General features: G+C 58.3%; 3 protein-coding genes across 6 annotated transcripts; 2 read left to right on the forward strand and 1 right to left on the reverse strand.

Annotated features, from left to right (window-relative positions):
- Positions 1-1642: 1642 nt before the first annotated feature.
- Positions 1643-10731, reverse strand: ZNF319 (zinc finger protein 319). 4 transcript variants are annotated; one of them, XM_063410343.1, is made up of 3 exons: positions 10583-10705; positions 9612-9746; positions 1643-9129 (listed from the first exon to the last, which is right to left on the reverse strand). In XM_063410343.1, the coding sequence occupies exon 3, from the start codon at positions 8756-8758 to the stop codon at positions 7097-7099; it is 1662 nt and encodes a 553-aa protein (XP_063266413.1). In that variant the 5' UTR covers positions 8759-9129; positions 9612-9746; positions 10583-10705; the 3' UTR covers positions 1643-7096. The 4 variants fall into 4 exon arrangements, with proteins under 4 accessions (XP_063266413.1, XP_063266414.1, XP_063266411.1 ...); XM_063410344.1 differs by lacking the exon at positions 9612-9746 and having other exon boundaries at positions 10593-10731; XM_063410341.1 differs by lacking the exon at positions 9612-9746 and having other exon boundaries at positions 10583-10721.
- A 466-nt stretch (positions 10732-11197) lies between these two features.
- Positions 11198-15742, forward strand: USB1 (U6 snRNA biogenesis phosphodiesterase 1). Its single transcript, XM_063410347.1, has 7 exons — positions 11198-11434; positions 11538-11689; positions 11837-12020; positions 12508-12561; positions 13596-13701; positions 14346-14429; positions 14714-15742. The coding sequence occupies exons 1-7, from the start codon at positions 11331-11333 to the stop codon at positions 14816-14818; spliced, it is 789 nt and encodes a 262-aa protein (XP_063266417.1). The 5' UTR covers positions 11198-11330; the 3' UTR covers positions 14819-15742.
- A 628-nt stretch (positions 15743-16370) lies between these two features.
- MMP15 (matrix metallopeptidase 15) lies at positions 16371-21763 on the forward strand. The gene is made up of 10 exons (XM_063410340.1): positions 16371-16841; positions 17890-18038; positions 18286-18408; positions 18518-18825; positions 19048-19209; positions 19327-19550; positions 19670-19808; positions 20044-20194; positions 20312-20427; positions 20697-21763. Exons 1-10 carry the CDS (start codon positions 16731-16733, stop codon positions 21137-21139), a joined length of 1926 nt encoding a protein of 641 aa, XP_063266410.1. The 5' UTR covers positions 16371-16730; the 3' UTR covers positions 21140-21763.
- Positions 21764-22043: the final 280 nt, after the last annotated feature.

Raw genomic sequence — 22043 nt, forward strand, 5'->3', positions numbered from 1 at the left:
GAAGTTCATGTCCCAACACATGCCTTCAAAGGATTTGCCTCCAATGACATGAAAGAGTTGGCAGTCTTATGCACCCTGCTGCATTGCAGGCACCCAGCGGTGCCACCACCTGTTGTGGCAGTTTCTTTTGCCAGCCAGAAAAGGGCCTTAGTCTCATCTCTAAGAGCAAGAAGGGCACAGACCCACGGCCTCACTTGGAGAAGGGAGCACTGTGGCCTTTCCTTCCCCCCCAGCAGCTGATCAAACCTCCACATTACCCATCCCTCGCAGCCTCACTCTCCATGGACTGGCACAGCTCATCCTCCAACTCTGTTTCGGATCACCAAACCCCCCTGTGAAGTGCAGAGGTGTCCCTGCAAACATCCCAGCCGCGTCCCTCACCTCCATTGCTGCCACTTACCCCTGCAGGCTCAGCACTGCCTCCCTGGAAGCCACCCTGGGATGCGTGGGCTCCCTTGGCCACTGCAGCTAGCCACTGACCCCCCCAAACCCACCTCAATCCGCTCAGGGCTCTGCGAGGATTAGCCCTGTGCTGCCTGCAAATGGGATTACTGGCACCCAGCTGTCCTGAGTGCCCAGGCTCCCAGCAGCCAGCCTGGCTTTGGTGCAGGGTGCTGCAAAAACCCCTCCAAATCAAGCAGGTTCGAGCACCCTCAGAATCCCTGGAGCCACCCAAGCTACCCCAGGCACTCACCGGCAGCGCTGTGGGGAAGGCAGTCTCTCATCCATGCACAGGTGAGGGCAGGGATGTGCAGAGGAGCAGCAATGGAGCTGCTGAAACCCCGTGGGGTGACACAAGGTGATGTACCAAGGGTGCTCCACCCACAGCTCTGCCCCAGCTCCAGAGCAACGAGAGCAAATCTGAGCTGGGTTGAGCTAAGCCTCCCCTTGCTGAGCCTGCCAATTGCTGCTTGATCCGTTTACCTCCAGCCCTGCACGACTGCCAGCCTTTCCCACTGCCCCTAATCTTGGCCACAGTGACACGCTGGAATCCAGGTACAGCACGGCTTCTGTGCTCCATGTCCAGCCTGTTTCTGTGTGTCCAGAGCTCCCCGGAGCAGCGTTGGAGCTCCCTGACCCGGTTCCTCCTTCCCTGGCTCCATGAGTCCTGTCTCCATCCTGGTAGACAAGTACCCATCCTGCCTGGCCCCAGCACCTGTAGCAGGCTCATCTCTTGCTATCACAGGATGGGGGATGCAAAACCAACCCTCAGGAAAAGCATGAAGAGTTGTATGTGGAGCTGGGATCCCCAGAGCAAAATATGCAGCAGCTTCTGCCCCCTGAACAGCAGCTTCTTTCCGGCAGGAAGAGACTCCTGCCTGCTCCTGCCCAGGGAGGAGTTTTGCCCTGGGCTGGGATCATTTCAATTCTAGCAAGGGGCAAAACCACACAGCATACTCTGCTTGTTTTTGCTTTTGCTCCTGGAAGCTTGCTCATACCCTCCATCTTCTGGTCATCAGGAAGCCTGGAAGATGAATCATCAATTCCACTTCAAAAAAGTTCAGGGGAAAGAAAGAAAACGTGGGAAAAAGAAAAACCAAACCCAAAACCAAGCAGAGCCAGACAGAGCACAGAGACAGATGAGGAGGCAGTGCTTGGCACATGGCCTCCACTCCAGAAATCTTACACACCCACAGGAAGGTATAAATAACTATAAATTTATTAGTAAAGCAAAACCATTTGACACTCACACAGAAGAGCGGGATGTGTTATTACAATATATATACACACATACATGGAGTATCATAGAAACACATGGAGAGCAGTGTTAAAGGCACTGCAAGCCACACAAACCTCAGCAACCCTGGCTGCGACTTCCGACAGCCCTGGGAACTCTACCGGAGTCATGACCACAGGCTGGGAGGCAGCCAAGAATCTCACTGCCCATGAAGATCCACGCTTGGAGGCACTCAGAAACGAGCCCACGGTCCAGCTCCCGCCTGTGGTCCTGCTCTCCCCACTGAGCATCCCAGACACGCTGCGGGAGCAGCATCTTCACATCCAGGAAGTGTCAGAGGCAGGAGGGGCTGCAGAGGAAGCCGGGCAGCTGGGGAGAAGCTGGGTGCTCACTGGGCCTGGGGGGAGCTGCCAGCCCCAGACATCACTGCCCTGCCCTTACTGAATCTCAGCATTTCACCTGCATGCACAGGAATGTTCCCACAGGTGAACTCACCACCCAATGGAGAAAGAGTCAAACTCTGAAGTATAACAAGAGGGTTTTGCCTATTTTTTAATGGCCAGGCTCCTGCTGCAGCCTGAACTTGATGGTAAATACCCAAAGGAAGTGCAAAAAGTGTTCTCCTCCCTCCTTTTCTTCCTGCAAGGGCAGGCTTGAGTGCCCAGAGATGGTCCCAAAACTCTGCCAGAGGATGCTTTCCCCCTTTGTCCCCCAGTCCAGCACATGGGCCCCAAGACCAGAGCACATCTTCCCACCCGGATTGCAGAGGTGGCATCTGCTCACCGTGGAGCTGGCACAGCCACCTGAGCATCCCCATGGTCCCAGGGTGTCCGTGCCAGAGCTAACCCAGCCTGCTTGATGCTCACAGCTGCTCCACAGCTCTCCCAGGGAACCAGCTGTGCTGTCTGAGCTCAGCCCAGTGCCGTGACATCTCCCCAGGAACGTCTGACAGTCCTTCACTGACTTCATCCCCAGCTTTGGAGATGGACATGGCTGCTCCCACCCCACTCCCCATTTCCTACAGCTCTGTTCTGGCTCTTGGTCCTGGCTTGGATTCACTTGAACATGGGCAGGATCTGGCCCCAGGAAAATGGATGGCCTGCTGTGGGGAAGGAGCAGCAGCACCCACTGGATTCCAGCAAGATTCAGCTCCTAAACACCTGATCTCAGCATCAGTGGTTTGGTATCACCTGGATCCAGCCTCACCCTGGGAAAGGAATTTGGGGCTGGGAGGAGCAGAGGGAGGTGGAAACAAAGGAAGAGACTTCACAGTCAATATGGAAGAAGGAATAAAAAACAAACCACTGCTTACAAATAAAGAACAGAACAAAGAGAAAAGAAGCTGAAAATGTCTTTTTTTAAAAAGTATAAGCTGTGGAAGGGAAGGGGCTGAGACAGCTAAAGGCATCCTGTTGGTAGGGTCAGGAGAAGTGAAGATGAGTAAAAGCCCAGGTCACAGACTACCTTTACCTGGGCCCAGGAAGCCAGAGGAACAGCAGCCCTAGAGAGCAGGACTTGTCCTGGACAACACCCACACAACCTCTGCCCACCCTAACCCTCCTCTCCACCTACTCAGCAGCATCTCATGCTCAGACTGCCTGCCAAGGAGAACCACCTTTGGGAGGGACCACTACCAGCCCCACACAGCATCCTCAGCTGGTCTGGCTACCAGAACTTGCTCAAGCACTTGCCACGGGGCTTATGGCACACCAGCTCCAGCACAGCAACTCTTTCAGGTGCTGCAGGGCAGTGAGAAATACAAGAGGCCAAGCAGAGGCAGGAGCCTGAAAGTTGCTTGAAATAAACACCAGAAGTGAAGTGCAACGGGTACAGAGTAGAGACCTGGTTTACTCCCCAAAGGGCTTTGGCCCCAGCTGCTCTTTGGTTTGAAAAGGAAACACCAGCAGTCAGCAGAGAGCCCTGCAGTGTGATGCCCCAGCTCCCAGGCCAGCCCCTCTCCCCATGCAGCACAGCATTCCTGACACTCCTGTGCCTCCTCCTACTTCCACCACCTCCCACCTCACTGGACAAAACACGACCTAAAGGCACAGCAACAAAGATGGATCTGCTTCCCCTACTCCTGTAGGCAACACTGCTGCTTCCAACTAGAAAATGCTCCTATAAAAATATACCCAAAGCTCTCTGTGGCCACTCAGTGCTCGTCCTGCACAGGTCCTCTACCCACAAGCTCCAGCTGCATGTTCTCCATAGGCTTCTGCTGGATTTGGGCTGTTGCAGGGCAGCAAATGAAACAAGAGACTGAGTCACCATGGACTCACAGCCAGTCCTAATAATGATGTCCTTCCTAATCCTGCACCATGACATTTTTGAACCTGGAGGCACCTATTCCCCAGCTGATGACCTGGACCTGGGCTCATCCCTGCCATGCTCCCCACTGCAGCCCCTCTCAGGGCTGCACACAGCCCTGATGAGTCTCTCTGCCCAGGGCACTGCTTGGCTATTGTCACATCCTAGGCAGAGCCATAGCTCCTCACTAGGGCATCCAGGGCTTTCCCAGCTGCTCAGCAGAACAGAAACGTCCCCCAACAGTCCCCATGTCCAGCTGTACCAAGGGGACAGGACCTGGCAGCTCCATGGCCCCTCACAGTGTGGAGCTGTGCCTGGAGCTCACCACCACCCTCCTCTGCTCCAAGGACCAGGGAGCTCCCCCGGGCTCCTGGGAGGGAAGAGAGCAGGGCACAGCCTGCTGATGATTTCTCCAAATCCTCCTCTAGCCAGCAGCTGCCCCAGAAAGAAACAACACAGCCACAAAAGCCCATGGAGGCTGCAGCTGACTGTCTCACACCCTCCTCCCAGTGAAGACGAGCCTCTCTGCAAGCTCTGAGCCCTGGGCACTGATCCTGGCTGCCAGTGCTGTGCCCAAGGGCTCAGGGTGCCCACTGAACCCCTGGCAGCTGTGCTGGGCAAGAGCAGAGGAACCATGGCCCAAGGCAGGAACAGAGCAAGTTCAGGTGGGTGACACAGTCCTCATCTGGTCCCACACTCGCAGCCTCCATCACCACCAAGCCCTTCTGTAAAGACAGGATTAGCCTTCCTTTGTTTGGACTCTCTTTTACTCCTACAGTAAAGCATACATTGAACTTACTACATATTAAACAGCAAAAACCAGCTACCTAGAACTAAAAAGCTCTTTAAAAATCCAAGTTACCACATCTCTTTTTTTTTTTTAAAGATCCAGTATGACATCAAGTTAAACTATACAGTATTTTTAATGAATTTTAACAAACTGCTTAAAAAAAAAGGTAAAACAACAAAAGAGGAAAAAGAAACACAGATGGAAAACTTGGTAGGAAGTTCTACATCTTTGAGGCAGCACAAAGTAAGATAACCATCATGGGTCCCTCTTTCTTGGGCAGCAGAGAGCAGAGTCTGTTTTAATCTCCTTGAAGTTACACATGAAGATTCAGCCCCAGGGTCTACCCTGTCACTGCACTGTCCCAGCCCCTGACAATGCACCCTGTTCCCCCTCACCATGATGGAAATGAAAGACTACAGCCTTTCTCCACCTTTCAGACAAGTGTCCCCCAACAGAGATGCAGGCCCAGTCCAACCCTCTGCAAGGTTAATGTGTCTACACTTGCCATGGACAACAGTTATTAACCTTGTCCTAATCACTTGTGCAGCACATGGGCAACTTACTGGCTGCTGTTGACTACAACCTCACAAGAACACCAGCCAACACCACAGAAGGCTGGCAGGGACCTCTGAAGCCCATCAGGTCCAACTCCTTGCTTGCACAGGGTCAGCTACAGCAGATTGTCCAGGACCACATCCAGTCAGGGACTGACCATCTCCATAGATGGATACTTAACATCTTAATATCTCCAAAGATGGAGAGGGGAAGGCTGGGGGACAATCTAGCAGGCACATCTTCAACCTTCAAGGCATCTATCTGACATATAATGGATCTCTTGGACATGAGAAGCCAGCAAACTCCTGCAGAGGAAAACACCTGAGGCTGCATCAACCTTGCTAGGGGAGATTTATTTTTAAGTGATGTTTACAAGAAGTGTGCAAAACCTGAAAAATACAGACGAGGTAAGGAAAGGGCAAAGGGGTAAAACAGGACTACTGCAAGAGGGGAAAAAATAGACTTCTCCTTTACCCACTGCTAACTTTGCCCTCCCCATGGAGCCCAGCCTGCAGTCCAGAAAGGATTCTCCTGGCTTTCTCTGGTTCCTCCAGCACATCAGACATCAAGCCTGTTGCACGTGCCATGGGTTACTGCTGGCCATGGCAACACCTCTGCAGTTTTAATTACTGTAGTGCTCATCTCACCCGTTAGTGTTGGAGCTGTGACAGCCCTTTGCCTGACCCTGCTGGAGGTACAACTATCAGCCCAAGGGGTGCTCAGGGGCTGGAGCAAGGCTGGGCAGGAGGGCAGGGTCCCTTGGGAAGCAGCTCTTGAATGCCAGGCTTTTGGTCGGGAGCAGGGTATGAATGCTGTAACAGAATCATGGAACTGTTAGGGTTGGAGGGACCTTTGGAGATCACCTAGTCCAACCCCCTGCTAGGTTAGGGTCACCTAAAGCAGGTTACACAGAAATACGTCCAGGTGGGTTTTGAATGTCTCCAGAGAGGGAGAATCCATGACCTCCTCCCAGGCAGACTGTCCCAGTGCTCCCTGCCATGCTTTCTGGGAGCAGCACTGTGCTTCCTACAGTTCCCTGTGCAGCTGCAGGGATGGGGGCAGGCAGGGTCACTCAGAACCCTTGCAGAGTGTGACAGCCAGCGACTGCAAAAGCAGCAATGCCAAAGTGCTTTTCGGAGCTGTGAAGCCCCATGGCTTTTCCCTTTCAACACTCTAGGAGGAGGGAGAGCAGGGGAGGTTGGGGCACCCAATCAACACTAATGATCTGAAATGGTGCCCTCAACTGAGCCTGGACCAAGCTGGGAGACCCCAGCAGCAGAAACTTGCTATCTCTGTGCCAAGCAGCAGCACGCCCTGGGAGAAGGGAGGGCTGTCTCTGCCTTGCTCCTGAACCTCTCCAGGAGGAGAGTCACCCAACCCTCCCCACCAACCCTGCCAGGCAGGGCAGGGGAAAAAGGCTGCACACAAAGACCTGGTGCCTGCAACAGACAGCTGAGCTCCCAGGACTGGAACTGCAGGTACAGCATGAACTACAGTCCAGGGAACACCAGGCATCTACAGGCATAGTTTCCTCTCTCCACCTCCCTCCTTTCCTTTCCACCCCTTGAGATGTTCACGTCGTCTGTTGCTACTTCGATACAGGTGGCATATCAACCACCGAGGCCAGAGGAGAGTTCACCTGCCCACACACCGTACCCCCTTTCCCCCACACTCCCTGGAGGTTGCCAACGACTGACGAGAGGGAAGGGAAGGCTGAGGCTCGGGAGCATCCCACGCGAGCTGACAGGCGCCGCGGGGCAGGAGGCTCACGGCAAGCAGGCAGCCACCTGGTAGGCACCCTCGGCCGTGTGCTGCACGCTGTGCTCCTGCAGCAGCCCCAAGTCCAGGAACCGCTCCCCGCACCACATGCACTTGTACTGCTGCTCGCGGGCGTGCACGCTGTGGTGCTTGTTGAGGTGCTCGCGCTGCTTGAAGGCCTTCTCGCAGGAGGAGCACTTGTAGGGCTTCTCGCCCGTGTGCACGCGCCGGTGGCGCTGCAGGTCCGAGGCGTACTTGAACCGCTTTTCACAGTCGGGGCACTTGAGGGGCTTCTCGCGGGCCGGGTCGCAGCGGTGCTGCACGAACTCCGAGGAGGAGAAGAAACGTCTCTCGCACAGCGTGCACTTGAGCGGCTTCTCGGCGCAGTGGGCCAGCTGGTGCTTCTGCAGAGCCGAGGCCCGCTTGTAGGACTTGTTGCACACCGCGCACTTGAAGGGCCGCTCCGCGTTCTGCACGCACTTGTGCCGCAGCAGTTCCGAGGACTGGTTGAAGCCTTTCTGGCACACGTTGCACTTGAAGAGGTTCTCTATGCCGTGCACGTGCTGGTGGTACACCAGGTGCGAGGGCTGCACGAAGCCCTTCTCGCACAGGTTGCACTTGAAGCGCTCCTCGGCCTTGTGCGTGCGGCGGTGGCGCATGAGCGCGTACTGCTGCTTGAAGCTCATCTGGCACAGGTCACACTTGAAGGGGCGCTCCTCGCTGTGCGTGCGCTCGTGCTGCCGCAGGTCCGACGGACGCTTGAAGGCCTTCTGGCACTCCCCGCAGCGGAAGGGCCGCTCCCCGCTGGGCGTGCAGGGGTGCTGCAGCAGCTCCGAGGACTCCTTGAAGTGCAGCTCGCAGACGTTGCACTTGAAGAGGTGCTCCCCCGAGTGCGCGTACATGTGGCGCACCAGGTGGGAGCGGTGCTTGAAGGTCTTCTCGCACACCGTGCACTTGTAGGGCCGCTCCGAGCTGTGCGTGCGTTTGTGGTGCACCAGGTGGGAGGACTGGCTGAAGCTCTTGTCGCACAGCGTGCACTTGTACGGCTTCTCGCCCGTGTGGATGCGCTCATGCCGGGACAGCTCCGAGAGGTGCTTGAAGGTTTTCTGACAGATGGAGCAGCTATAGGGCTTCTCCGAGGGGTCGAGAGGCTGCGAATGCTCTACCTCGGGAGACTTGTAGGTCTTCTCACAGATAGAGCACTTCATAGCGTTGCCGTTGTGGACATTGTGGTGCTGCGCCAGCGAGGTCAGGAGGGAGAAGCCCATCTTGCAAACCCCACACACAAAGGGCTTCTGCTCCACCTGGATACACTGGTGTTCGAGGAGGTCGGTGGCCTGGTGGAAGATCTTCAGGCACTGGGTACACTGGAAAGAGCGGTCATGGCCTGGCAAGCACTGGTGCTCGTGGGGGTTGGAGAGGTGAGCGAGGTCATGGCCGCACACACCGCATTTGTGGGATGGCTCTCCAGCCTGGATGGGGGCGTGCTGGTGGTGCTGCAGCCCGGGGTCCGGCTGGAGCAGGATGCCGTACACGGCACAGCCCAAGGGGTTGTCAGCAGTGCTGGGAGGGATGGAGTGCTCGGGGAGGGCGGCTGCCCCGGCGTGGTGCTGCTGCGGTGGCGGCGGCTGCTGTGGTTGCTGCTGTTGCTGCTGCCAGCTTTCTGACATGCTTGGGAAAAAAAATGGGATTTTAGCAGTGATAGCTTCAGCTTCCTGGCTGAAAGGGTTCAAGTGAAAGCAAAACCAAAAGATTCTGAGATCCTGATTCCCTCAAACTGATCCCCTGAAGCTGAGACCAGAAAATCCAGCCCACAGCCAGGATCCTGGGAAGAAGAAAGGTGAAGAGACTCCAGAGCCTCCTCCTTAGACCAGCACAAGTTCTTTACGGACTGATTTAGTCTGGCTTTTCCTTCTCTTGGACAGAAGAACAGGAGGCAGAGGCAAGTGCCTTGAAGACAAGAGGAGGCCCTTCTCCGTGCTGGCTGCGATGTGCTCACACTTGGGAAGGGCGCAGGAAGCAACCCAGGTATCAGCTCCCTCTGCAAGAAAGAACACAGCTCATGTCAGGTCTTAGAAGAAATGTGGGCAATTCTCTACCAACTTTCTCCCATGGCTCTCTTTGAAAACTCTCTTGCAGCCCTGAGCAGCTACCAGGAGGCCAGTGTGGAACTGGAGCCCCACCTGCTCCTGTGCAAAGGGCCTGGGACTAGGAGTTCTCACCCTGGAGAGGGCTGGGCTCTGCCCAGACACTGCTAGGCACATGTTTGGGTGTCGTGCTCTCATGAGAGGCAGCACAACTGCCCAGGGCCTGCTCAGCTCAGCCTTGAGTGGGTCACTGGATCTCCAGCACTGTCCCAGAATACTGGTTTCTCTGCACACGCTGTTCCCCAAACACGGTGCAATCAAGAAGCCACTGGGTTAGATTTTACAGGTGTCAATGCAGATCCTAACATGATCCCACCCCAGCTGAAACAGCTCTCAGGTTCTGCTCCTCGTGCAGCCTGGATATCGAGCCCATTACCCAAGAGATGTATGCAAAGCATTTCCCCCTCTCTGGGCAGCACTTGTAGACTGGAAGAGCCAGAGAACTCAGGAGAAGATTTGCCCTCAGTGTTACTCTATCCTCAGACAGAACACAGAACCCACAGGGATCACTCTGTGAAGATAAAAGAAGAGTTAAAGCAGTAGCTTAGCTGAACCTCCTACCAAAGCATGGAATAAAAGTACACTGAAGGCAAACAACCTATGCCAGGGCTGCAGCCTGCCCTTGTTACAGAGCATCATCAGGCTTGTGCTCACTGAAAAGTTCCAATCTTTCTAGAGAAGTCAAATAAAACGTGGCACCAACTTAGAGAAGAATAAGACCCACCAGAGAGAAGCAGACAGCAGCAGTCTGCTTCACATCTCAAGAGATGAGAAGGTGCAAGCCCTGGTGAGCAGCAGCCACCAACATTCCTGGGCCTCAAGCCCTCAGCCCCATAAGAGCACTGTCGTGTCTGTCTCAAACTACCTGCCCCCAGGGTAAGGAAATCCTTGGTCTACCACGAGAATTTTTTTAATGTCTAAATCTAACCAATAAAGAGCACCAGAGAATCTCACTTAACAGCATCCCCACCTGCACCGGCACTCAGTTGAGACTGGATTGAGCCCCACAGCTGAGGCAGACCCACCTCTGACTGTCGAGACACTTCATTATTTTGTGCTCCAGCACAGTTTCGGGCAGTAAAGCCCCCAAAGGCCCCATCAGAGCCCTGCCGGCATGCAGGATGCCCTCCTCCTCCTAGAGAGCTCACCTTGACGAAGCAGCGAGGGCTGGCAGTGATGGTACCTGCACCCGAGCTCGGCGGGACACCAAACTTAGCCCGGCCCTGGCGCCACCTTCCCCCGCATACACCGCGAACCCACCGGTTCGCAGGATGAACCCACCGGCGACGCATCCCGGCCTAACGGGGAGGGAAGACCGTGCCCCTGGCAGGGAAGAGCGATACCAACCTTGGCTTACCGAGGGCTCTGCGCGGGGACCCGCATCGGCGCCAGCTCCAGCCTAACTCATCCCTCCGTGGGAGGTGGGAAGCGACAACCATTTAGGGAGCGCGGTCGGGAGCGCAGAGGTACTTTCAAACTGGCGAGGCGGCCTGCTCGGCATGGCCCGGCCCGCTGCCGCCGGGCCCGGGCCGCCTCAGGGCCGCGGGGCGCGGGGCCGGCCGGGGAGCTCGCAGGCCACCAGCAGCCGCCGCCGCCGCAGCCCGCGGCCAGGCCCGGCCCGCCGCTCGCCGCTCCCCATCGGGCGGCCCCGCTGGCAGCGCGGGGACGGCGCCCGGAGGCCTTCACCGCCGCCGCGCCGGGAAGCCCCGCGGTGGGCTCGGGTGTCGGGGGTCGCTGCCCGCCCGGGGCCGCCCCCGCCCCGGCGAGGCGCACACAAAGGGCGGCGGCGGCGGCCGGGCCGCTCACCTGCGGCGGGAGGAGGCCTCGCCGGCGGCAGGGCCGCGGCCTGCGCGCTGCGCCCGAGCCCCGCGCTGGCGTGGAGGCGGGAGCCGGGAAGAAGGGAGGGAGGGAGGGAAGGGAGCGAGCGGCGGGCGGGAGCGCAGCGGAGGCAGCGGAGCGGGCCGGGCCGGGGCGGCCGCGGCGGCGGCGGAGGAGGCGGGGCGGGCGCGGCGGGTGCTGCCCCCTGCCGGGCCGCGCCGGCAACTGCGCGGCCGCCGCCACCGGGGAGCGGGCCGGCCCGGCGGGGGCCGCGGCCATGAGCGCCGCGCTGGTGGGGTACAGCAGCTCCGAGGAGGAGCAGGAGCGGGAGGAGGAACGGGGGAGCCGGGGCGGCGGCGCGCAGGGGTCTCCCGGGGCCAGGTGGGTGCGCTGGGGTGGTGGCGGCGGGAGCGCGCGGGAGGCGGCGGGAGCGCGCGGCCTTCCTCCTCCTCTTCCTCGTTCTCACCGCGCTCCGGTCCCGCAGCTCCGGCCGTCCCCGCCTGCCCGTGCCCGCCGGCCTGCCGGGAGACCCGGACCCGGAGGAGGCGGTGAGCGATGACAGCTCCCGGCACGGCGGCCGCGTGCGCGGCTTCCCCCACGAGCGGGGCAACTGGGCCACGCACGTCTACCTGCCCTGTAGGTACCGGGCCGCGATCGGGACGGGACCGGCACCGGGAGGGATGCGGGGTATGGCCGGACGGAACTCAGCCGCTGCGCCTCAGGGTCCCGGCGGGGACCCGCGGCCGGCGCTCCTCTGGCGGCCCTGACGGCGCTGCCCCGCAGACATGGCCCAGGAGGAATTCCTGGAGCTGCTGGAGCTGCTGGTGTCCCGTGCCCGCACCTACGTGCCGTCGCTGGCTCCCATGGAGGAGTTCCACCTGAGCCTGTCGCAGTGCGTGGTGCTGCGCTACCACTGGATAGAGCCCTTCGTTCGCTCCCTCAGGGAGCGCCTGGCCGCCTTCCACAGGTGGGTTTGGCGGCGCCCGTCGAGCGCTCCTCACACCCCTGCTCTGCCCTCGGGATCCGTGTTTTGCCAGCATCCACGCCCTAAGGGTGTCCCTGGCAGCTGGTGCTGGCAGAACATTAAAGCCCTGGGGTTTTTTCCTCACTGCCTCAGATCTGGCACCAGACACATCAGGTTTTGGCTTTCCAGGATCAGGCCAGAGCTGTGCCATCCCCTAAACCATGGATAGCTTTGTTGCTTACATCTGGCTCAGACACCAGCTGAGCATCAGCTGCCTCAGGGGTTCTGTCACTCTCCAGGCTTTGGAGAGCTGGAAATGGGAGGGGAATTAATTAATTTAAGCCCCCAAAGGGTCTGGCTGCACCAATTCGGTCTGATTGCAGCATACATTTTCCTGTATACATTTGCTTGGTAACAATCCTGGCCCCTCCTCATCTTCCCCCTTTTTTTTTTTATTCCTGCAGCTGAAATAGGATCTTTCTTATTTCAGATTCTTCTGCGTGGCTGACCAAGTGAAGGTTTACACCAACCAGAACAAAACCAGGTGAGTGCACAGTGGAGCAGCCTGCCTGCCCCAGGAGAAGTCTGAGCAAGGTGCTAGGTGGATGGGAAGCGTCACCCTGCCTGTCCCACAGTTGGGCTGTGTGACAACACAGTATGTGATCACCTCCAGATCATCTCCAGACATTTCACACCTTTCCCCAGCCATCTGTACAAAGTTTTAGCTTTGGCGCTGATTCTCTGCAAGCCTTTGGTGTCATTAGCCAGCGAGCACAGCCTGGGGGAGCTGAGTGGAACCACCTCTTTTGGCAGCAGTGCCAGTAGTGAAATTTTAGTGCAGGTCTTCCAAGAGCTGGAGAGAAATAGCTGAGATGGTGCTAATTCTCCTGGGCGTCAGCTCAGAAGCCTGATTCCAACGGAATGCAATTAAGGTTTTTTGAATGTCAAAGCAAAGGTGATTAAAATTGCAAAAAGTTACTGAATCTGGCGGGAAAGGCAGCCCAAGATAGTCGTGGGTAGGAAAAAGTGGATATGGAACCTTGCGTGACACTTGAGTCTTCTGCTTTCCTCCTGGAGGGGAAGAAATGATGACTCCAAATGACTCTAGAAGGTGTCACCCCAACAGTCCTGGAGGAGGTGCTGACTTCTGTGTCACATCTCTCCAGCTTGGTACTTTCCATTCCCTGCTTCCTCTTACACTGTAAAACTTCTCCAGCAGCTTCCACTTTTTTAATGCATCTCTTGCATGAGCATGGCACTCTGCTGAAATTCCCATCCAGTGCATCCTTTGCCTGGAAAATTAATTTTCATGTCCCAAAAGGTACTGGGTTAATCTAATAAATCTACATGGTTTATCATCCAGTCCTGCTTCTTCCTGCTACCACATCTTCGTTCTTCTTCAGAATACAATCATCATCCCTGGATGCTTAAACTTGGCATTCCTCAGATATTCTTGTGTTAGGGAGTAGGGAACTTGCCCAGTAGGAATGCAGGGCTAAGTATTCTTACAGCTGTGCTTTTTGCAGCATGAAAGGGTGCTTGCTGTCTCTCCTTGTGTCTCTCCTTGCCTTTCTTTAGGACCTTTATTGGCTTGGAGGTCTCAGCTGGGCATTTCCAGCTGCTGGAGCTGGTCTCGGAGGTGGACAGAGTTCTACAGGAATTTGACCTTCCCACATTCTACAAGGTGAGGCGTTTCCTGCTTACTTCCCTGCCAGTCTAGACATGCTGGCTGGTTCCCTGTGAGATGTTCACTCAAATAAACAGGAGCCAGTTGCAGTGGCTGCCCTGCTGTGTATGGAAGCAGGGTTGTCCTAGGATAGAACGGGCACTGTGGGAATGAGGACAATCCTTGTGTCTTTGCCTTGAGGCAGCTTTCTTGCACATTAGTCCAGCCTTTTTGCTTAGCACTAGCTTTGGGAACAGGTTTGGGATTTTGAAGGGCCAGCCCCCAGTTTGTCTGCCTCCAGAGCCGAGCAGGGAGCTCATGTGGGTTATTCAGAAGTGACCCATGTACCTGCTCCAGGACCAGTGCTGAGAGATTCTCCACAGCTGCAGAGTTGAGCACAGGCAGGCTGGGAACCAGGCAGCCTTGCCCACTGGTGTCCAAAAGGGCTGGGCTGGGGAGCCCAGGACTCCTCTTGCCTCCAGCACTGTCCATATCAGCTCTGCAGGTGTTGAGTTGGCAGAGGGGACTCCCAGCTTTGGGATCTTCCAGCCTCTGTGATCCCAGACAGGGCAGCAGCATCATGCCAGATCTCCCACTGTGGCTGTGTGCATCGAGCAAAGCCTCCTTTAGCCCTCTCATTCCTATCCCTGTTCTGTCTTCAGGACCCTTCGTTCCACATCAGCTTGGCCTGGTGCGTCGGGGACCTGTCTGGCAGGCTGGAAGGGCAGTGTCTGCGGGAGCTCCAGGTGTGTCCCTGGGTGGTGTGGAGAGCAGGGGGACGGCAGAGCTGGAGCCCAGCCACATCTCCCTGCCAGGGGTGGAGAGTGGGAAATTCTCTTCACCCAGCAGGACAGACCTCACTGGGCTGAGGAGCTTTTGGGGGAACATGAGTTAAATCACCCTCCCAAGGGAAGTCAGAGGCTTCCAGCTGCAAATAGCTTCATCTGTGACTTGCTTCAGAGAGGGAGCTGCCGATTCCATCCTCTGGCAGATCCCCCTCCTGGTACTGACTCCTGCCTCTGTTTTTTAGGACATTGTGGACGGGTTTGAGGAGTCAGCATTCCTGCTGCGTATCCAGTGGGAGCAAATCCGCTGCAAATCAGGGAACAAGTACTTCTCCTTTCCCTTGAGGTAGAGGCGAGTGGGGCTGTGCATTTTGGAGCCTCGAGGAGCCTGATGCTGGACTAAGGATTCTTGTGTAGCACAGCTCTGGGTACGTGGGCTGTCACGCACCTCCACGCCCTTCTTGCCTGCTCAGCGTCTCTGCGGTGTTTGTGGCCTCAAGTTGAGCCACTTCCAGAGCTGCTGGCTGAAGAAAACTGTGTTTGTAGCAGATTTCATCCTCGCTGCTGGATGTGCTGCAGTCAGCACCGGCGATTCCAGACATCCCACGGTCTCTAGTTCTGCTGATTTAAAAAAAAAAAAGAAAAAAAAAATCTTCAAAAGCCATAGATGCCTTATGGGAAGGAGGAAGAAGGTAGCGTGGGAAGCTGCTACTAAAAGGGAGAATGTCTCACACAGTGGGAAGTAGCACTACCAGATTGTTGGGAGGCTCTGGGCATGTTTTGAGTCGCACGAGGCAAGGACATGGAGCTGGATCCTCTTCCCTGAGTGTTTTCCTACTGTAAGCCAGCTCGGACAGATCCTGAGTCATGGTGTGTCCCTCTCACACTGCTGCTGCCTGTGTAGAGACATTTCAGTGTCTGATCCTTTTGCCAAACAACAAGTGCTTGCTGCCAGGTGTGGGTGAGCCCTGGAACAGACACTGTCAGTGTTTGCCTGAGCTGGGAGGGCAGTGCCCACTGGTGAGTCAAGGGGTGGTGGCTCCTGCCCAGGCTGCACACTTTTTCCCTGTGGGATCAGCACCCCAGGTGGATGATGGCCCAGGGATTGCAGGCTGGCCATTGTCCCTTGGGAGAAGCTCCTTTTTAATCCTTTTCCTCCTGCGAGTTGGTCTCAGGTAGTTGGAACAGGATGCTGATGTGATGCCCTGAGTCTTTTATTCCATGTCTGTCCAGGACTTCTGAGCAGTAAAAATCTGTCTCCCCATGTCATAAAATTGTGTCTGTGGTGTATTTCAGCTGTTTCCTTTTAGACACGCACAGCTCCTGCAGGCTTCACGTGAGGCCAACGTCTGTAAGTGCTCCTGTGAGCTCTGTGCTGCCTGTCCTGGCACACGAGAACGCCTTTGTCTGTGGGAGCATCTCCATACAGTTGGGATTTGTGTCCCTGGGAGCATCACAGCCAGTTGCTGCTGCCAGCAGCCTTTTGAAGTCCTTAACAAAAAATCCGATAAATCTTTAGCCAGTTAGTTTCCGGGATGGGGATCTGCAAGATAAGTTTCTTTTGGGGGAAGGAAAAACAAACAAAGGTAGAGATATATTTAGCCCCTGGGGACTTCAGTGAAACCGGTTTCTCTCAGGTTAATGCTCAACCACCAGCCCCGGCCGGGCCTGGCACGGCACCCAGTTGTGTAACGCCGGGTGTCAGAGACCCCCGGGGCAGGGAACAATGGCTGTGGGGGTAAAGTCGGGGGACGTGGGGGCTGCCGGCGGGGCCCGGAGCGGAGCGGCCCGGGGCGGGGGGCTTTGCCCGCGGCCGCACCGCGCACACACGTGCGGGGGGGCGGCCCCGCCCCTGCGGCCCCGCCCCTGCCCGGCCGAGGCCCCGCCCGTGCCCGGCCCCGGCCCGCCCCGCCCGCTCCCACCGCTCCCGCCGCCGCCGCCGCCGCCGCCGCGCCCGCCTTCCGCCAGCCGCTCCGGTGCTCCCGGCAGCGGGCAGAGCGCGGCAGGGCAGCCGAGCGCAGCCGGGCCCCGCCGCGCCGCGCCGGCCGCCCATGTGCCCCGCGCCGCCGTCCTGACCTCACGCACAAAAGGCGGGCCGGGAGGCGAAGGGCCGCGCCTGGCAGCGCCGCCCATGCACCGTGCGCAGCCCCCCGCGGCCGCTCGGCCCCGGGCCATGAGCGCGGCGTAGCTCCGACACCGCCGCGCTCGGCCCGGCCCGGCCCGGCGCGGCCGGGGGCAGCCGCGACCCGGCGGCGGCGCGGAATGGCAGGAGGGGGCGGTGCCCCCTGGCGGGCGGGCGGGCGCCTGCAGCCGCTGCTGCTGGTGCTGCTGGCGCTGCTGGCGGCGGCGGCGGGCGAGGAGATCAACGCCGAGGTGAGCCTGGGCGCGGGGCTCGGGCAGCCCCCGCCGCACCGGCACCTGCGGGCCCGGCGCACCGCTGCAGGTGCAGGCGGGGCGGGGAGCGGGGGGGGTCCGGGTCGCCCCCGGGGGGTGGCGGGCAGCGGGCGCGGGGCGTGGGGAGGAAGCGCTTTGTGTCCGGCGGGGGAGGGGGTGAAAGGGCTTTTGATAAAGGATCTGTTCCACCGCCCCGCCGGGGGAGGGGGAGTGGGGTTAGGAGAATAGATTTAATGTTGTTAGAAATTATTGTTAAGCCATTTTTGAAAAAAAAAAATGGGGAAAGAATTGGGATAGGAGAACCTGGAGAAGAAGACTTGGAAAAGGAAAAAGTCTTGGAAGAGGAATAAGATTTGGAAAAAAAAGACTTGGAAGAGGAATAAGACTTGGAAAAGGAAAAAGAATTGGAAAGAATTTAGAAGAAAAGTTTTAAAGATTAAAAGGAAACCCCCCTTAATTTGGAAAATAAAAAAGAAGAATAAGAGGAAAAAAGAAAGTTACAAAAGAGTAATAATTAAGATAAAAATAAAATGCAATTAAAGCAGACAAGAGGGGGCGGAGGCTGGGGTAGGAAGGAAGAGCCCCGGCGCGCCCCAGCACCCTCCTGCCCCCGCCCTGGGGCTGCAGCCCCGCAGGACAGAAGCCCCTTTGTGGCTGCAGGCTGGGGTGGGGGTCCCAGGCTTCACATCCCTCAGCAGCTCCCAGGGGACGCCTCTGGAGGAGGATGGGGACAGGCAGCCTGGCCCCCTGCCAGCTGCCTTGTCCCTGGAGTCAGGGCATCCGGCAGCAGCCCCCCGAGATCACCGGGTCCCCACTGGGCAGGGCAGGGCCCCTGTGCCCTGCTGCTGCACCACTGCCTGCTCGGGGATGGCATCTGCCACTGGCAGCTGGCACTGACCCCTGTGAAGGGACACAGGGCTGGGGTACAGTCAGGCAGGGGGACAGATCCTTGCCCCCGGGGTGTTGGGGAGCTCCAGGTGCCGCCGTGGGTACTCCCTGCGGGGCTGACGCGGCTCTCCCGGCGCAGGCATGGCTGCGGCTCTATGGGTACCTGCCGCAGCCCAGCCGCCGGATGTCCACCATGCGCTCCGCTCAGACCTTCTCCGCCGCGCTCGCTGAGATGCAGAAGTTCTATGGCATCACCGTCACCGGCGTCCTGGATGAGGAGACCAAGGCGTGAGTTTCTCCATTGTCCCCGTGCTCAGGCAGATGGCAGCTCCACTCCCAGGCTCTGTGGTTTTATGACAGCCCCAGGGCTCTGCCAGCACCTGGAAAAGTGGGTCGCCCTTGGGAGCTGCTTCTCCCCTTTTGGCAGCTGCACCTCTGCAGCCAGGATATCATCCCTGCTGTCTGTGGGTGCTGTTAACCCCTCAGGGACCTTGGATGTGGTGAGCTGAGCCCTGGCTTGGTGTCCTCCTGGCAGGTGGATGAAGCGTCCCCGCTGTGGGGTCCCGGATCAGTTTGGAGCACGGACGAAGTCCAACATGCGTCGGAAGCGGTACGCGCTGACAGGGCGGCGTTGGAGCCAGAGCCAGCTCACCTTCAGGTACCCAGCACTGCCAGGGATTCCCACCCCGCAGCCCGTGTAGAGCCCTGGATCCCCTCAGGGAACGAGTGCTGCTCCAGGCCTTCCCTAGTGAATTCTGTATCCCCAGCATCCAGAACTACACGGAGAAGCTGGGTCGGTACCACTCGTACGAGGCTGTCCGACGAGCTTTCCGGGTGTGGGAGCAAGCCACGCCGCTGGTTTTCCGGGAGGTGGCCTACGAGGACATCCGGCAGAAGAGGAAGAAGGAGGCTGACATCATGGTGCTCTTTGCCTCTGGATTCCATGGAGACAGCTCTCCCTTTGATGGCCTTGGGGGATTTTTGGCTCATGCCTATTTTCCTGGCCCTGGCATGGGGGGAGACACGCATTTCGATTCGGATGAGCCCTGGACACTGGAGAATGCAGATGTGTCTGGTGAGTTGAGGTGGTAAAGGTGACCAGAGGAGTCTGGTGGCCTTTTGGGCTGGAGGTGGGGGGCTGTGCTGGTGTGGACAGGAGTGGCAGGGAGAACAGGTCCACCATGGGTGAGGCAGGCCGATCCCACTGGAGCACCCCTGTTGCAGGGTGCTGGGTCCAGAGTCCACATCCTGTGTCATGTCCTCCACCTCCTCTTGCTGATGGTGCCTCTCCATGCAGGGAACAACCTTTTCCTGGTGGCTGTGCATGAGCTGGGGCACTCGCTGGGCTTGGAGCACTCCAGCAACCCCAGCGCTATCATGGCCCCCTTCTACCAGTGGATGGACACGGAGAACTTCCAGCTGCCTGAGGATGATCTCAAGGGCATCCAGCAGCTCTACGGTGAGGAGCTGGTTGGGGGGTCATCCCAGAGGATTCTGGGCATTTGTGTGGGGAAACTGAGGTACAGGTGCCACTGGTCTGCATCACCACATCCCTTCTCTCACCTGCCCCATCCAGGTACCGCAGATGGGCACCCTCAGCCCACCAAGCCTTTGCCCACCGTGACACCCCGGAGACCTGGCAGGCCAGACCAGAGGCCCCCCAAACCTCCCCCTCCGGGGAAACCAGAGCGACCACCCAAACCTGGCAGCCCAGACCGACCTGACCAGTACGGCCCTGACATCTGCGACGGGGACTTCGACACGGTGGCGGTGCTGCGTGGGGAGATGTTTGTGTTCAAGGTACCTGCCAGGACCCTGTCCTGCCCCTTCCTTGGGTCTGCAGGTGGGAGGATCTCTCAGCAAGGTGACTGTGTCCCTGTGTCCTGCCAGTGCTCTGCCAACATCCTGTTTCTTTCCAGGGCAAGTGGTTCTGGAGGGTCCGGCACAACCGAGTGCTGGACAACTACCCCATGCCCATCGGGCACTTCTGGCGGGGCCTCCCTGGGGACATCGATGCTGCCTATGAGAGGCATGACGGGAAATTCGTCTTCTTTAAAGGTGAGCAGGGAAGCTGGATGGGAGGGCTGAGGTGGAAGTGAGACCCCAGTGCACCCCACAGAGCTGCTGAGAGCTTCATCCCATCCTGACCCACCTCCCCAGCCAGAGCTTCTGTGTGATCCCAATGGCGCAGGGTGGCCACAGGCATCTACCACTATCCCTGTCCATTTGTGCACCTGCCACAGCAGCTGAGCAGGACCTTCTCATCCCCCTTCTCCAACTCTTTCCCCTCCAGGTGACCGGTACTGGCTCTTCCGAGAAGCCAACCTGGAGCCTGGGTACCCACAGCCCCTGGTCACCTATGGGCAGGGCATCCCCTACGACAGCATTGACACGGCTGTCTGGTGGGAGCCCACGGGACACACCTTCTTCTTCCGTGGGGACAGGTGAGTGTCTGTGGGGTTCTGCTGCCTGCTCTGCTGCCTCCTGGCCCCTGTCAGGGGGACAGTGTTGGGCAGTGGGGACCCCTGTGCTCCTCACCTGCTCCCCACCTCTCTCCCCAGATACTGGCGCTTTAACGAGGACACACGCTCGGTGGACCCTGGGTACCCAAAGCCCATCTCTGTCTGGGTGGGCATCCCTCCCTCACCCAAGGGAGCCTTCCTCAGCCCGGATGCCTGTAAGTAGAGGAGGAGAGGGATGGGGTGGTGGTGGTGGGGGTGGATCTTGGGGATGAGATTATCCTTCTGATAGCCTGGCCACATATGGGATGGACTTGGAGAGAGTGTCTGGGAGTGAATCTGAGAGTGTCAGCAGTGAATCCCTTTCTGAAGGGTTTCACCAGTCCTGGAGCAAAACCTGCTGTCTTGAACATCTGCAGGGATGCCCAGGTTCTGCAGTGTCCTGTGCCCACCAACTTATCCCTTGTCTTCATCTTCTTTCCCCCAGCCTCCACCTACTTCTACAGAGGCACTAAGTACTGGAAGTTCGACAATGAGCGTCTCAAGACGGAGCCAGGCTATCCCAAATCCATCCTACGGGACTTCATGGGCTGTCACACGGAGCTGGTCCCAGACCCCAATCCCCGCTGGCCCGATGTGGACCGACCCCCCTTCAACCCTGATGGTGATGGGGGGACTGAAGGTGAGGAGGAGGAGGAGGAAGAGGAAGATGAGGATTACAACGAGGGAGACGGCCAGCCAGGCAGGGACGTGGACGTGGTGGTGCAGATTGATGAGTACACACGCACCATGAGCGTGGTCATGGTTCTGGTGCTGCTGGTGCTGCTGCTCTGCATCCTGGGCCTCATCTACGTCATCGTCCAGATGCAGAGGAAGGGCGCACCCCGAATGCTCATGTACTGCAAGCGCTCCTTGCAGGAGTGGGTCTGACCCTGGCTCCCTCCCCCAAATGCCCCTGCCACCATGGTGCTAAGATGAACCTGACACCCCCTCCCCCTGACACTACAGCCTCAGCCCCTCTACCCCATTGTTGCTTGATGGCTCCAGCCTCAGAAAAGGGCGGATGCCCAACCCCCCCAGCCCGTCCAGAGCAGCCGGGCTGGGACCGGGGATGGTCATGGGGGGGCTGGAGGGCATCCATGCCCCGCCTGCTGTCTAGTGCCTCTGCGTCCCCCTAGCCACCCCTCAGGCTGCCACCCATCACGTGCCTGCATCTGCCATGGGTCCCTGCAGGGTCCTTTCCTCCTGTGTGAGCTCGCTGCAGCTTGGCTGGTGAGTGGGGGCTGTTCACAAGTGCTGCGGGCTGGCAGGTCTCAGCCGCTGGCACCTGCAGTGGTGGGGAAGGGAGGGCTGAGCTCATGGCTATGTTTCATGGCTATTATCCTGTTGAACCACGGGGATACAGGGATGTGGTGCCTAAGAGTTGGGAGATGCCATTTCTGCAACCCTGCTGCTGCTGCCACTGTGGGACGAAGCCCTGGCACACAGGGCCCTGTGGGCAGGGCAGCGGGCACGGCCGCCTTGTATGTCCATTAAACGGGTCGGGTGTGTGGAGAGCTGTGGTGCCATCGTCCTTCCTGCTGCGGGGCTGCCCTGGGAGGGACCGGGCAAATTTCATGGTAATGGGGCTCGTCCTGCATGGCACCCCCAGGGGACAGGGTGCCATGCTAGGGGATGCAGGGAAGGGGCCAGCGTGGCCAGTGATGTCCCTGCAGCAGTCCCTGCCCTGGGGCTGCCACTTTAGGGGGGTCAGCTAAAGCAGCCCGCCCACCCCCACCAGTGGACAGAGCGGCCTTTCAGCGGCTCCCATGGCAGTGACAAGGGCCTGGCTGGG

Source organism: Prinia subflava, chromosome 13 (genome assembly GCF_021018805.1).
Source record: "Prinia subflava isolate CZ2003 ecotype Zambia chromosome 13, Cam_Psub_1.2, whole genome shotgun sequence".
Classification (NCBI taxonomy): Eukaryota; Metazoa; Chordata; class Aves; order Passeriformes; family Cisticolidae; genus Prinia; species Prinia subflava.